We start from the raw sequence: 13,110 nt of genomic DNA, 5'->3' as shown, positions 1-13,110 counted from the left end.
ATATATACAGGTGTGGGGGGGGCTGACAAATTTACAAGTGTGTGGGGGCTGACATATATATAGGTGTGTGTGCGTGTGGGGGGGGGCACTGACATATATACAGGTGTGTGTGGGGGGCTGTCATTTATACAAGTGTGTGTGAGGGGGGGGGCTGCCATATATACAGGTACGTGTGTGGGGGGCTGACATATATACAAGTGTGTGTGGGGGGCTGACATATATACAAGTGTGTGTGGGGGGCTAACATATATATAGGTGTGTGGGGGGGGGGCACTGACATATATACAGGTGTGTGTGGGGGGTTGACATATATACAAGTGTGTGTGGGGGGGAGGGGCTGACATATACACAGGTGTGAGGGGGGCTGACAAATATACAGGTGTGTGGGGGGCTGACATATATACAGGATTGAGGGGGTGGGGCTGAGTGTGTGCAGGTGAGGTGGCTGGTGTGCAGATTCGGTAGGATGGCCCATAGGCAAACCCTGGGGAATGTTGATGGTCAGGCTCCGGGGGGGGGGGGGGGGGGGCCAGGCTTAAAGCTGTGTAAGGGGCCCAAAAATTTCTGATGACTGCCCTGAGTGGAGGTGATAACTAAATAGACAGTGGTACAGTAATAGGGCTGTAAAGGACAGTAGTGATTGATATTAGCAGGGGTCAATCAGTGGTAAACATAGTTTGCACTGCTCGGTGAGGCCAGGTTCACACATGTGCAGCCTTGTGTTCATGCCTGGGGTCTGGTGCATCCCTGTACACTGGTTCAGGTGCGATTCAGGTCTGAATTTTAGCCTGATTTTGCACCTGAAAGAGACCCAAAGACACAGACCCTTTTCAGTTCGTACCACGGTCGCTCCATTGGGAGCAGCTCACACTTGCCTGTAATGCGAATTGGATGCGGGGAAATCCGCATTCAGTTCGCATATGTGTGAACCCAGCCTCAAGCATCCATGCTCCTTTCAAGCTTTAAAAGCAATTTGGAATGAACAATTAAAGGAGAAGTACAGCCGAAGCTTTTTTGGCTGTACTTCTCCTATAGATCACAGGAATACAATTTGTTTTGCACTCCTGTGACCCATTTTCAGCCAACAGCGGGCTTTACCCACTGTTGGCTGACGTCGCAGAGGCTGTCCAGAATCCACCCAGAAGTCTGGACCGGCACCAGTGCGCACTAGAGGGGCAGAGCAGAGTTGGTGGGGGACAGATGCAGTATCAGACCAATGCTGCATCTACCTAGGTAAATATAATTTTTTTTTTGCAAAGCACATACTTCTTTTAATATTTAAAGTGATTGTAAAGCTTAATTTTTTTTTAACAAACAGGTTTATACTTACCTGCTCTGTGCAATAGAATTGCAGAGATTGACCCAAACCTCTTCTTCTTGGGTCCCTCGTTGGCGCCCCTCCCCTCTGACGAATGCCAGAGCAGCTTTCTATGGGGGCACTTGTGTGAGCTCGCTCCCAAGCTTTGCTGCCTGTATCTTTTGACAACCCCTCACTGGCTAATTTTTTACCTTAATACAAGGAATGCATTAAGGTAAAATACGTTTAGGCTTTAGAACTACTTTAATTTATATCAGTAAATCTTGCTAGCCTCTTTTGTCTAAACCAGAGGTCTCCAAACTTGATAAACAAAGACAGACTTTAGGGGGGCCAGACTAGGGCCAGCGAGAGTAGAAAATGTCCTGGGATCCCGTTAGAGAAAACAATGTCCCATCAATGTTGTCAGTGGGATGAATTCTGCCCCATTGTTGGTATCAATGAAAGGAATTGTGCCTTTTCTATGGTGTCAGTGAAAGGAATAATGCCCCATTGTTGGTGTCAGGGACAGAATTATGCTTCATTGTTACATAGTTACATAGTAGGTACATAGTTACATAGTCCATCAAGTCCAACCTGTGTGTGATTATATGTCAGTATTACATTGTTTATCCCTGTATGTTGCGGTCATTCAGGTGCTTATCTAATAGTTTTTTGAAAACTATGCCCCCCTGCTGATACCACCACCTGTGAAAGGGAATTCCACATCTTTGCCACCCTTACATCTTCTGTTGGTGTCAGAAGATGGCATAATGCCCCAAGGGCTGGACAAAGCAAGCAAAGGGCCATAGTTTGGAGACTGTTGGTTACACCTACTTATTGTTCTTTAATTATAATGATCAGGAGTAAAAAGCACAAAATAAAACATGCTTAGTCAGGTACTAGCTGGTGAAGTTCTTAGATTCTTTACACTTTTCTAACAAGCTAACTTTACTACTATATTGTGACTAGTACGTGGTTTCACATAAGCTTAGATCACACAATAAGATGAATAAATCAAAGGCGGGACATATAACTTCTGTATTTGCTCTGCTGAATGGGCCCTTATGGGTTTTCAGTCAGACCAAAACTGTCAAATTGTGAGCAGGCAGTGTCTGGCTTTCACTTTAGAAAGTCCAAACGCCCTGCGAAATCAGTGGAAGCACTCTGTATTGAATGTTTATTTGTAAAATACATATTTTATACAAATAATTAAAATATCATATAAAACATCTTTTTGTAACCATTGAAAAAGTATAAACATAAAATTAATAAAAGTTTCCTTGTACCCAATTTAATAATGTATTGCTGACACTGCTCAGGAATTGGCAATGTCCTCTGCTACAAACAGAAGAAGCTGCCTTCTGCGATATGCGATACATTCTGTAGGGAGAAAAACAATACTCTGTTTCACTTTCGAGACAAGACACTACTTCAGTGCAGGTTTATGTCACATTTATTGGTGGAATAGCCCAATTTATTTACTTAATATGTGCCACAGACGATAAAATGGGAAATCTGCAGACAAGTCCCAATAACCTGTTGCAGGTATAATTTGAAATAAAAGAGAACGCACAGTGCTAGAAAGACTTTTGCAGTTAGTCATAGTAACAATATATTTGCAGAAACAGTAAAGGAGGATTTCTTGTACATCTAGATTTTGTATGTACTCCTTTTCTCACATGACTACACCTACAAGCCTATGTACATGTAAAAAAGGTAATGCATGCTATCACATTTATTACCTTTTAGTATGAAATGCTACAATGAAGTGTTTTTCTGGTATTAGTTTCCATCTACACTGCAAGCTGCTTGTTGGTTGGCATGGTTGGTTGGTCTAGCAAAAATTGCATATGTAATGGAGGATAGTGCCATTGTTACTAGGGTGATGAGACAGAGCACATTTCTATTCATCAAAAAGTTTTTGATAGTTGGCACCTGCGAATAGCACCTTTTAAAATGTTTCTATTGTTATTCAGATTATATGGCCTATTTATGAATATTTTTATACAAGGTTCAACTAATTTTCACCTAAGATTCCTTCATTTTTCACATAAGATTAAATTGAAAAAAATGAGCAAATCGTGGGTGAAAGTTGTGTGAATCTTGGATGAAAAAATGATTATTAGACCCCTATTTAATTGTGTAAGGATACCTAGGAAATGTTTGTAGTATCACCAATCATGCTGCATATACTACATGTCCATACCAGAAACATAAACATGATTCTGTTTGGTGGTACCTCCGCCAACATCTTCTCACATTAAAGGGTCACTGAGCAAACTCATTTCGTGTGTCTTACCATAGATATTTGTGGGGCACTTCTGGGTTTTGTCATATCATACATGTATTTTACCATAAATCATGTTATGGGAGAAAATATAACATCTTCTCTGTTTTACATTGTAAGAGTGATTTAGGACCAGTATTTTTTAAATATGTAACAATGGGCACAGTAGTAAAATAGGGAGATGTGCAACAATTTCAGCTGGTTGAGTACTTTAAAAGTTCCTTTCTTCAGCAACTCTGTCTGTTGGAGAGACACTTTCATCATATAGACTGTCCTCTTCTTTGCTGGCACAGCAGGTTTTGTTTGGGGTGTCAAGCTCCAGTATGCCCTTGACAGAAGCAAAGTCTGCATGAGTGCCAAAGATTTTGTCCCAATGTGTGAAATGAGGAGCATAGTTGCTCATAGGTTTCTGATGGTGTACATCATGTTTTACTGGCCCTCCGTAGATACCAAGTGGCATTAGATGTGATGTGGACCAAGGAAAATCATACCCGCAGTGATCCTCCACAGAGACATATACATGGAATACCATGAATATCCATGTTGTAAGAAGGTGACATCTAAAGATAATAGGATTTAATGTGGTCCAAAATCCAACAGTCACCAGTTCCCAACCACCAAGACACTGGGTAGCTAAAGCAAATGGTGCCATATATTCATGATGAATTGCATGGAATGTCTTATATAACCATCGATTTCTGTGGTGGATCATGTGCCAAATGAAGTACTGAAAATCAAAAAGTAGAAGACTTCCCATCACACCAAATACAATATCCGAAATGCTTGGTGCCTCTTCTGGCAGAGGACATGGAGGTCTCCAATACCACTGGGCAACAGAAGCTGGGAAAATTAAGAACAGGTGGTTGTACAGAGTCACTCCAAGGCAATGGAAAATCATTGGTCCAGTTGGATTCCTGTCTTGCTGGATCTTATATTTGTGAATAAAGGGCCACCTTCTGCCCATGATGTTGAAGATCAGGTAGGGGATGCAAAAGATAACGTAGCAAGACACAGTAAGAACTACAGGGAAGAGTGGAGACCTCATAGTTTCAGAATATTTGATCTTCAGGTGGTCCCACAATGGTTGAAGTGGTCTGCTGTGGTGGTATGTGTCCAGAACATGGGACAGACAGGATAACACTTCCATCATCAGCACCTGCTTAGCTATAATCTTCAAGGCAAAAGCTGCATTGGATCTTCCTTTTTATTATTCATTTGGATGGCACTGAGCAGACTCCCCCTCCCATTCAGCAGCTTTCACAAACCCAACAATTCAGACCCTTTCTAGCTCCCTGACAACACAGCCTGGCTCCAGGAGGATAATGTGACAGCTTTAAAGGGACCACAGTTAACAAACCACAGCTTTCGGTTACAGCCGAAGAAAAAGAATGATAGGTGATGCTATGTGCGCTTTAGTATTTACAGATGCACTGGAAAGAAGTGCAATTAAAGGGCACATAAACTGGCCACAGATAATACAGGTTTAGTACCATTTAGGATTAACGTTACAATACCTGCAGATTTTTGATTTGATAACCAGATCACTTCAATATCACACAATAAAAATTGGCCCTTTAAATAATAATTGTACAAAAAATATGGAAAGGGGTATGTGATAATTGCAGTAATTAGAGACTTATTAGAATGTAATCCTAAACTGTATTCATCTATATTTTCCTATTTGTAGTCATGTCATAGCAGAAAACAATATTTATATATATATATATATATATATATATATATATATATATATATATATATATATAAACTATAAGGGACAACTCTTGAATATAATCATACAATGCATTTTAGTTTTTCACTATGCACTTATAGTAATTCTTATATTTATGTGCAAACTAATTATACTTTTCTATTTGTAGATAAATAGGAACCAGATAACAAAGAGAAATGTTTAACATATAAATCTGCAGTAGTGCTGTTGTACACTTAAATGCTGATAAAGGAGTACTTCTTGGACCTTGAAGAAGGGGACATACCCCAAAAGCTTGTCCTGAAAAATTGTAAGTTACTACAAAAAAAAAAAAAGCATCACGGACAGTACTCAATTTTCTCTGATGAAGGAGAAATGTTTAGAGGACTGCTGCTGTACACATATAGACTGATGAATGTTTAGAGGTCTTCTAAAGTGTGAAAACTTTATACCTGTTCTTTGCAGTGGGTTAAAAATGTCCTGTTCAGCTTGTTTTCAGTCTGGCAGTGTGCATTGTGAAAAGTATCCTTTAAACATTTGCACTTTAAACACTTCCTTTCATAGAACAAGAAGTTCCACAAATTAGGTCCCAGTGTCCAAAAAATGGGGCAAAGTTAGTGTCTGGTCTCTGATGATGCAGGTCATGAGCCAACACCCCTCCATATAAACCAAAGGGCATAATCTGGGAAAGAGACCAAGGGAAATTGTAGCCTGTATGGTCATCTACAGCCATCCAAATACTAAGCAAGTTACATGTCCATGATGTCAGAGGGTGACAGCCTAACCTGATGGGATTCAGGCTACTCCAAAAGCCAACAGTCATAAGCTCGTAGCCACTAAGATTCTGACTTGACAATGAAAATGGGGCAACATATTTGTGGTGGACAGCGTGAACTTTCTTGTATAGCCAAAGGTTCTTATGGTGCAAGACATGCCATATATAATATTGAAAGTCAAACAGAAGCAGGCATCCCAAAACCTCTACAAGGAGAGTAAATACAGTTGGCGCATTCACTGGTAAAGGCCATTGGGGCATCCAGAACCAATTAAGAAACACAGCTGGGAAAACATAAATCACATGATTGTATACAGCCTTCCAGACACAAAGAATCATCATCTCTACTGTTGGACGTTTGTTCTTCTGAATTTTGTATTGATACAGAAGGGGGCATCGCTCTCCCAATAAGTCAATACAAACGAAAGGAAAGCTGAAGCATAGATAACCAGAAAATGCCAGTAAGACTGGGAAAAATGGGGAACTCACAATGTCGCCGAACTCAGTAAGAATATAATCCCAAAACGGCTGAAGAAAGAGATGGTGCGCACTGGAGTCGGGTGAATTCATTCTGCACTGTGAGCTCACGGTGCTCACTAGCCATTTTATCTTCCTGCTAATCCAAAGATCAAGGCATGGGATTTTCTTGTGGAACAATCTTTTTATGTAACAAAAAGCAACTGTTTATTTGCAGATTAGTCCTGAGATACAAGTTAATACAGAAGAAAAATAAATGCATACCACAGCCAGCCAAGAAGGAAATGCACTACTAATTATTTGAAATTGTAAAAATTTAAGAATACATACAGTATTGTGTGTTTATTTTAAATATTTTTTATGATACATGGTTTTGGGTCAATTTTATTTCACATTTTTAAGTTAATATAATTTTTGAAAATATTTTTTTATTTCAGTTTGTATAAAATATGTATTTCACAGGACAGTGATTTTGCAATGCATTCTAAGTTTTCTAATGACAGAGATCCAGTAAAAGCTGTTTGTTTTCAGACTCTCTCTCTTTGTCTAAATGAATGTATGAAAACCGATAGGAAGGAGGGTGAGTTCTCTAAAAATACTTTTTTTTGAGCAAAGTAGTTAACATTAACCTAGTAAACATGTGAAAATTAGCCTAATGCCGTGTACACATGATCAGACTTTCCGGCAGACTTTGTCCGGCGGACCGGAATCCGTCGGACAATTCGATCGTGTGTGGGCTCCAGCGGACTTTTTTTTCCCCAAAAGTCCGACAGACCTAGAAATAAAACATGTTTCAAATCTATCCGATGGACTAAAAATCGGGAAAACCATTCGTCTGTATGCTAGTCCGACTGACCAAATACGATGCAAGGGCAGCTATTGGCTACTGGCTTTTGAACTTCCTTGTTTAGTCCCGTTTATGTCATCACGTTCAAAATGAACAGACTTTCGAATGGACTTAGTCCAGTCGTGTGTAGCCAAGTCTGTTTCATTCAGAAAGTCCGTCGGACCTCCGCCGAAAGTCCGTCGGGAAGACTGTCGGACCTAGTCTATCAAAAAGTCCAGTTGTGTGTACGTGGCATTAGGCTCAATCTGCTGAATGTAAAAATATTTTTGAAAAGCTGCAGGAGTAGTTGAACACTTGTAAACTGGTAAACAAATTCAGCATATTAATGAAGTGTGTTGTAGTGATCATTTTTATTCTAGACGAACAGTCTTGGGAAAGCTTTATACAGCTTACAACATATCATGTTACCAAGACCAATAAAGTGCAACAACCATTATGATTATTCTAAAAATATTATGTATGTTTCAATAAAAAGATATTTTTTTTTGTAAAATAAAGCACTGAAGAGACCTGCAGGAATCTTATTCTGTAGATCAGCACTGAAACTTAAGCCCTGCACACATGGGCTGAATATCGGCTGAAATCAGCAGGTACAGTAGAAAGCGTTCCACATGCGGCCCCTTTGTACAGGTGAAAGTGATTGTAAAGTCTCGTTTTTTTCCCTATAAAAATAAAAAAAACATATTATACTTATCTGCTCTGTTGCAGTGGATTTGCACAGAGCAGCCTGGATCCGCACCTTCTCGGGTCCCTATTCTGTGATCCTGGCCCCTCCCTCCTGTTCAGTGGCCCCACAGCAAGCAGTTTCTATGGGGGCACTTGAGCTGAGTCACAGCTCCCCATGTTCATTCAGACACCGAACCCACCCTCTCTCTCCCCTGATTGGCTAGCTGACTTTGATTGGCAGCAGCAGGAGCCAATGGCACCACTGCTATGTCTTAGCCAATCAGGAAGCAGATCGCCGGACATCGCTGGACAGAGAGAGACCTCAGGTAAGTATTAGAGGGGCTGACAGGGTCTGCTACACACAGTAGGCTATTAATTCGAATGCATAAAATACATTAGGATAAAAAAACCTTCTACTTTTACAACCACTTTAAGGCCTCGTGCACACTGGCTTAAAAAATGCTGCTTTAGAGGTATCTGGCGCTTTTCTTATGCCTATGAACGCAGTTGCATGGTATCTAATGTAGTCATGCACATTGTAAATAATGAAGAGAGGGCACACCAACCAAAAAGAAGGAAACATACTCACAAACAAGTGGATAGTAAAAGCATATCAAAGTCCACAATGGACAAAAAGCAACCAGGTCACCAGGACTGTGTCCGACACACCAGAGGACCTTCCAGATGGCTGACACATTTCGAGGGGGGGCCCCTCTTCTTGGAGCCAATCTGTATATATATATATATATATATATATATATATATATATATATATACAGTGCCTTGCGAAAGTATTCGGCTCCCTTGAACTTTACTTTTCAACCTTTTGCCACATTTCAGGCTTCAAACATAAAGATATAAAATTTTTATTTTTTGTGAAGAATCACCAACAAGTGGGACACAATTGTGAAGTGGAACGAAATCTATTGGATATTTTAAACTTTTTTAGCAAATAAAAAACTGAAAAGTGGTGCATGCAAAATTATTCGCCCCCCTTGCGTTAATACTTTGTAGAGCCACCTTTTGCTGTGATTACAGCTGCAAGACCAGTGAAAGCATGTTTCCTTCTTTTTGATTTTAATAAATATTACTTGGGTAATGCGCAAGGTTGGTGCGCCCACCCTTCATTCTTTTACAGTGTTCTCGTTGGGTATCCCCTGACCCCCTTGGTGAGCAGAAAGGCCTGTGCATGTACTGGGAGCCATAGAAATTCCAGGCTTCTTCCACTACCATCGCACTACTGTTGAGTGCAGGATATTTTGTTTGACTGTAGTCTTGCACATGCAGGTGTTTAAACTCATATTTGTGGACAGCAATCATGGGCATAAATAAAAATGCACATGTTCAAAATAAAAAAAACAGCCTAAATAATATCAATAAACTGTTTAAAATTGTCACGCAAATATATATTTGAAATTAAATCTTTATTATTTTGTGGAAATAAAATGGTGTGTGTGTGTGTAAGGGCTTACCTAGGTTGGAATCCATGATGCAGAGATGTATGCTCACCCACGCAAATACACACAGCCCATGGTAACAGGGTAATAAGCTACCTGGGCTGTGAATCTGTGCACGGGGGCTTGACAGGAATTTGCCAAAGGATAGTCGAGGTAAAGTCATAGTCATGGATTCCAGAAGACAGAATAAATGATAAGCAGAGCCAGAGTCAGAAGCCGGAGTCAGTCTTGGAATGCTGTAACTAGAACACAGGAACACAGGAATACTGGAACCTTTGGCAAAACAGGAAACAAGAGACAATGAACTGACAAAGCCCTCGGAGTGAGGCAGTGTTTTATACCCAGCTGATTGGATAAACTGCCTCAGATGAACCAGTGACAGGTACAATCAGAGTTTTGCCCTCAGTACTTCATGCAGAACTAGGTATAGCTCGAAAGCAGGCAGAATAGAGAACTGAGGTGTGGCTCAGAGGCAAAGTAACAGGAGCACTAAACAGGCAGTCATGGGTTCAATACCTCCTTGAGTCACTTAGGGCACGACCATGCCTGGCCGTCTGCTTGCCACGGTAGGGACCGTGACAGTGGGAGGGTTTCTGCCAGTCACAGGCTGTGTCATGCACCTCCAGCCTCAGTCTTTGAATAATAGGATTTTTATAACAGCTTACCTGTAAAATCCTTTTCTTTTGAAGCACATCACAGGACACAGAGCTATAGTAATTACTGTGTGTGTTATAGTCCACCTTCAGGTGCTAGACACTGGCACACCCTAAACAGAAAGTTGCCTCCCTATATAACACCTCCCATACCGGGAGTATCTCAGTTTTGTAGCAAAGCAATACACGTGTATACTAGAAAGAGGGGCGGGCCTCTGTGTCCCGTGATGTACTTCAAAAGAAAAGGATTTTACAGATAAGCTGTTATAAAGATCCTATTTTCTTTAATCATACATTACGGGACACAGAGCCAGAGTAATTACTATGTGGGATGTCCCAGAGCAATGCCAACTGAGGGGAGGGAGACACAACAAAAGTAAGGCACCATGAGATCGGAGGACTTATACTGCTGCTTGCAGTACACTGCGCCCAAAGGTGACATCCTCAGAATCTGGTAAATGTATGGATTGAAGTTGCGGCCTTGCAGATTTGAGCCATGGAGGCTTGGTGATGCACTGCCCATGAAGCACTAACAGCTCTAGAGGAGTGCCCTTTGATTTGAGAGGGTAGAAACAACCTCTTTAAACCATAACCTTGAACGATTACTTGTCAAATCCATTTTAAAATATTAGATTTCGATGCTGCCTGTCCTCTTTTAGGACCTTCAGGAAACACAAACAAAACATCAGTTTTCCGAATCTGAGCAGTCGTCTTTAGGTAGACTTTGTTCTCACCACATCAAGAGAATGTAGTGATTTACCTTCCATAGAACAGGGTTCTGGAAAAATGAAGGTAGAACAATATCCTGGTTTAGATAAAAACCTGATACTACCTTTGTTAAAAAGTTAGGATGAGGACGCAATACTACCTTATCCTTGAAAACAATAATAATATGGCTCTTTACAAGAAAGAGCAACCAATTCTGATATAAAAGTTTCCTTGTCAAAAAGGGCCAAGGGAATAGGTCGTATTGGCCCAAAAAAGGCTGTTTTGTAATGCCAACAAAACTAAATTCAAGTCCCATGGGTTCAGGGGTGACCTAACTGGAGATTAAGCCATGTTAACCCCTGAATAAAGTTACGAACCAAAGAATGTAAAGCAAGTGGTCGTTGAAATAATACTGATAAGGCCGAGACCTGTCCTTAGAAAGCACTCAAGGCCAGCTTTATTTCTCACCCTATCTGCAGAAAGTTAAGGATTCTATCTTTGACTTATTTCCTGGGGTGCAACCCCTGGTTTCACACCAGGAAACATATGCTTCCCAGACCCCATAATATATAATTATGGAGGCTGTCTCCCTTGCAAGGTAGAAACCACTGAACCTGACAGCCCACGCTTCTTCAGAGTGTGGGTCTCAATAGCCAAACCATTAAATTTACAGTTTGTAAAGTAGGATGGAATACTGGACCTTGCAAGAGAAGATCTGGCCATGGCGGTAAGGTCCATGGGTCTCCTACTGTCATCTTTATGATCACTGCATACCAAGATTTCCTGGGCCCCACAAGAATCACCAACTTTCCTTCCTGCCTGATCCTGCCATGGACGCAGGTAGAATAGGAGGGAATGCATAAATCATTACCGATTCCACGGGAATAGCAAGGCATCTATTCATGCTAGCGGATCCTTTGTTCTCAATACAAAGTTGACGATTTCTTTGTTGAACCTGGACGCAAACAGATCTATGTCTGGGATCCCCCATCTTTGACATATTGACAGGAAGATATCGGGGTGAAAGAACCATTCTCCTGGGAACAACTGCTGGCGACTCAAGCCTACCAATTTTTTATTCCTAGAATGAAGACTGCCGATAAGCAAAGTACATTATTTTCTGTCCAAGACAGGATATGATTCACCTTTCTCTGAGGCCGCACAACTTCTTGTGTCCCCTTGGTGATTAATATAGGCCATTGCTGTGGAATTGTCAAACTGAATCCTGGCAGTAAACTGGTAGGTTCCGGTCCTCAGGACCAAGTGCTCTGCCTGAATTTCTAGAATGTTAATGGGCAAGGCCCTTTCTGATCTGGGCCACTTCTCTTGGACAGTTGCCTCTTCCAAGACTGCTCCCCAACCAAAAAAATAGGTTGACATATGCTATTACCATTTCCCAAGTAACTGAAGGATTTTCCCCTTTGCAGATTCTTGGTTATCAACCATAAACTGAGGCGCCGGCACGCCCAGCCTACAGCACCTGGTATTTCCACGCGGTCTCCCATCCAGGCACTAACCAGGCCTGACCCTGCTTAGCCTTCAAGATCCAACGAGATTGGGCGCTTCCAGGGTGATGTGGCCGTAGGCTTTGGAATCAGACACATTGGGAATCTAGAGCTTGAACCCTTTGTTCCAAGCCAATAGGATACTGTTTTGTAGCAGTCTTGAATGAAACTGAGCATAAGGAATGGCCTCAAATGAAGCCACAATTTTTCCCAACAACCTCATGCAAAACTGAATAGAAGAATTCATCTTGCTTCGACCGCCTGAATCAGTTACTTTATGGCACTGATCTTTGCCTGGGGCAAGATTACCCTTTTCTGGGTGTATCTATGATCAGACCCAAGTATTTTAGCCTTCTTCATGGTTTTAAAGAACATATTCCTGGTAGTTGAATGTGGTGACCATACTTTGGTCTAAGGGGGCTACCAACTGGGCTATGTAGAACAGATTATCTAGGTAAACCATAGTAGTTATACATTGGGCCCTTAATTTTGGCTAGAAGAGGGGCCAGAACATTTGTAAACACTCAAGGTGCAGTAGCTAGACCAAAAAGCAGAGCTACACACTGAAATTTTCCACCTTGAAAAGTAGATATTACTAGTGAGCGAGGAAATAGGCATACGGAGGTATGCATCTTTGATGTCGATTGACACCAGAAGTTCTGCTCCTTGTAGGATGGAGATAACAGATTGGATTGACTCCATGCAAAAAAAAAAGTGGTTATATTCA

General features: G+C 41.2%; 3 protein-coding genes and 1 pseudogene across 3 annotated transcripts in view; all 4 read right to left on the bottom strand.

The window, feature by feature from the left end:
• Positions 1-13,110, bottom strand: part of LOC143960579 (uncharacterized) — a 151,434-nt gene that overhangs the window by 27,460 nt on the left and 110,864 nt on the right. The window lies entirely within an intron of this gene.
• LOC143960592 (cholesterol 25-hydroxylase-like protein 1, member 2) lies at positions 2,735-5,105 on the bottom strand. The gene has a single exon (XM_077469347.1). It carries the CDS (start codon positions 4,732-4,734, stop codon positions 3,796-3,798), a length of 939 nt encoding a protein of 312 aa, XP_077325473.1. The 5' UTR covers positions 4,735-5,105; the 3' UTR covers positions 2,735-3,795.
• On the bottom strand, positions 5,645-6,692 carry LOC143962627 (cholesterol 25-hydroxylase-like protein 1, member 1). Its single transcript, XM_077471949.1, has one exon. The coding sequence runs from the start codon at positions 6,638-6,640 to the stop codon at positions 5,840-5,842; it is 801 nt and encodes a 266-aa protein (XP_077328075.1). The 5' UTR covers positions 6,641-6,692; the 3' UTR covers positions 5,645-5,839.
• LOC143964924 (5S ribosomal RNA) lies at positions 12,347-12,465 on the bottom strand (annotated as a pseudogene).

This window comes from Lithobates pipiens, unplaced genomic scaffold (assembly GCF_037356315.1).
Source record: "Lithobates pipiens isolate NorthernLeopardFrog02 unplaced genomic scaffold, aLitPip1_a1.2 Scaffold_8, whole genome shotgun sequence".
Lineage (NCBI taxonomy): Eukaryota > Metazoa > Chordata > Amphibia > Anura > Ranidae > Lithobates > Lithobates pipiens.
Note: the sequence above shows the minus strand (reverse complement) of the source record. Positions and strands in the feature narration are given on the sequence as shown.

What these genes read in the sequence shown, in the direction of transcription:
- LOC143962627 (XM_077471949.1), bottom strand. Translation starts at nt 6,640, where the DNA reads ATGAATTCACCCGACTCCAGTGCGCACCATCTCTTTCTTCAGCCGTTT.
- LOC143960592 (XM_077469347.1), bottom strand. Translation starts at nt 4,734, where the DNA reads ATGATGGAAGTGTTATCCTGTCTGTCCCATGTTCTGGACACATACCAC.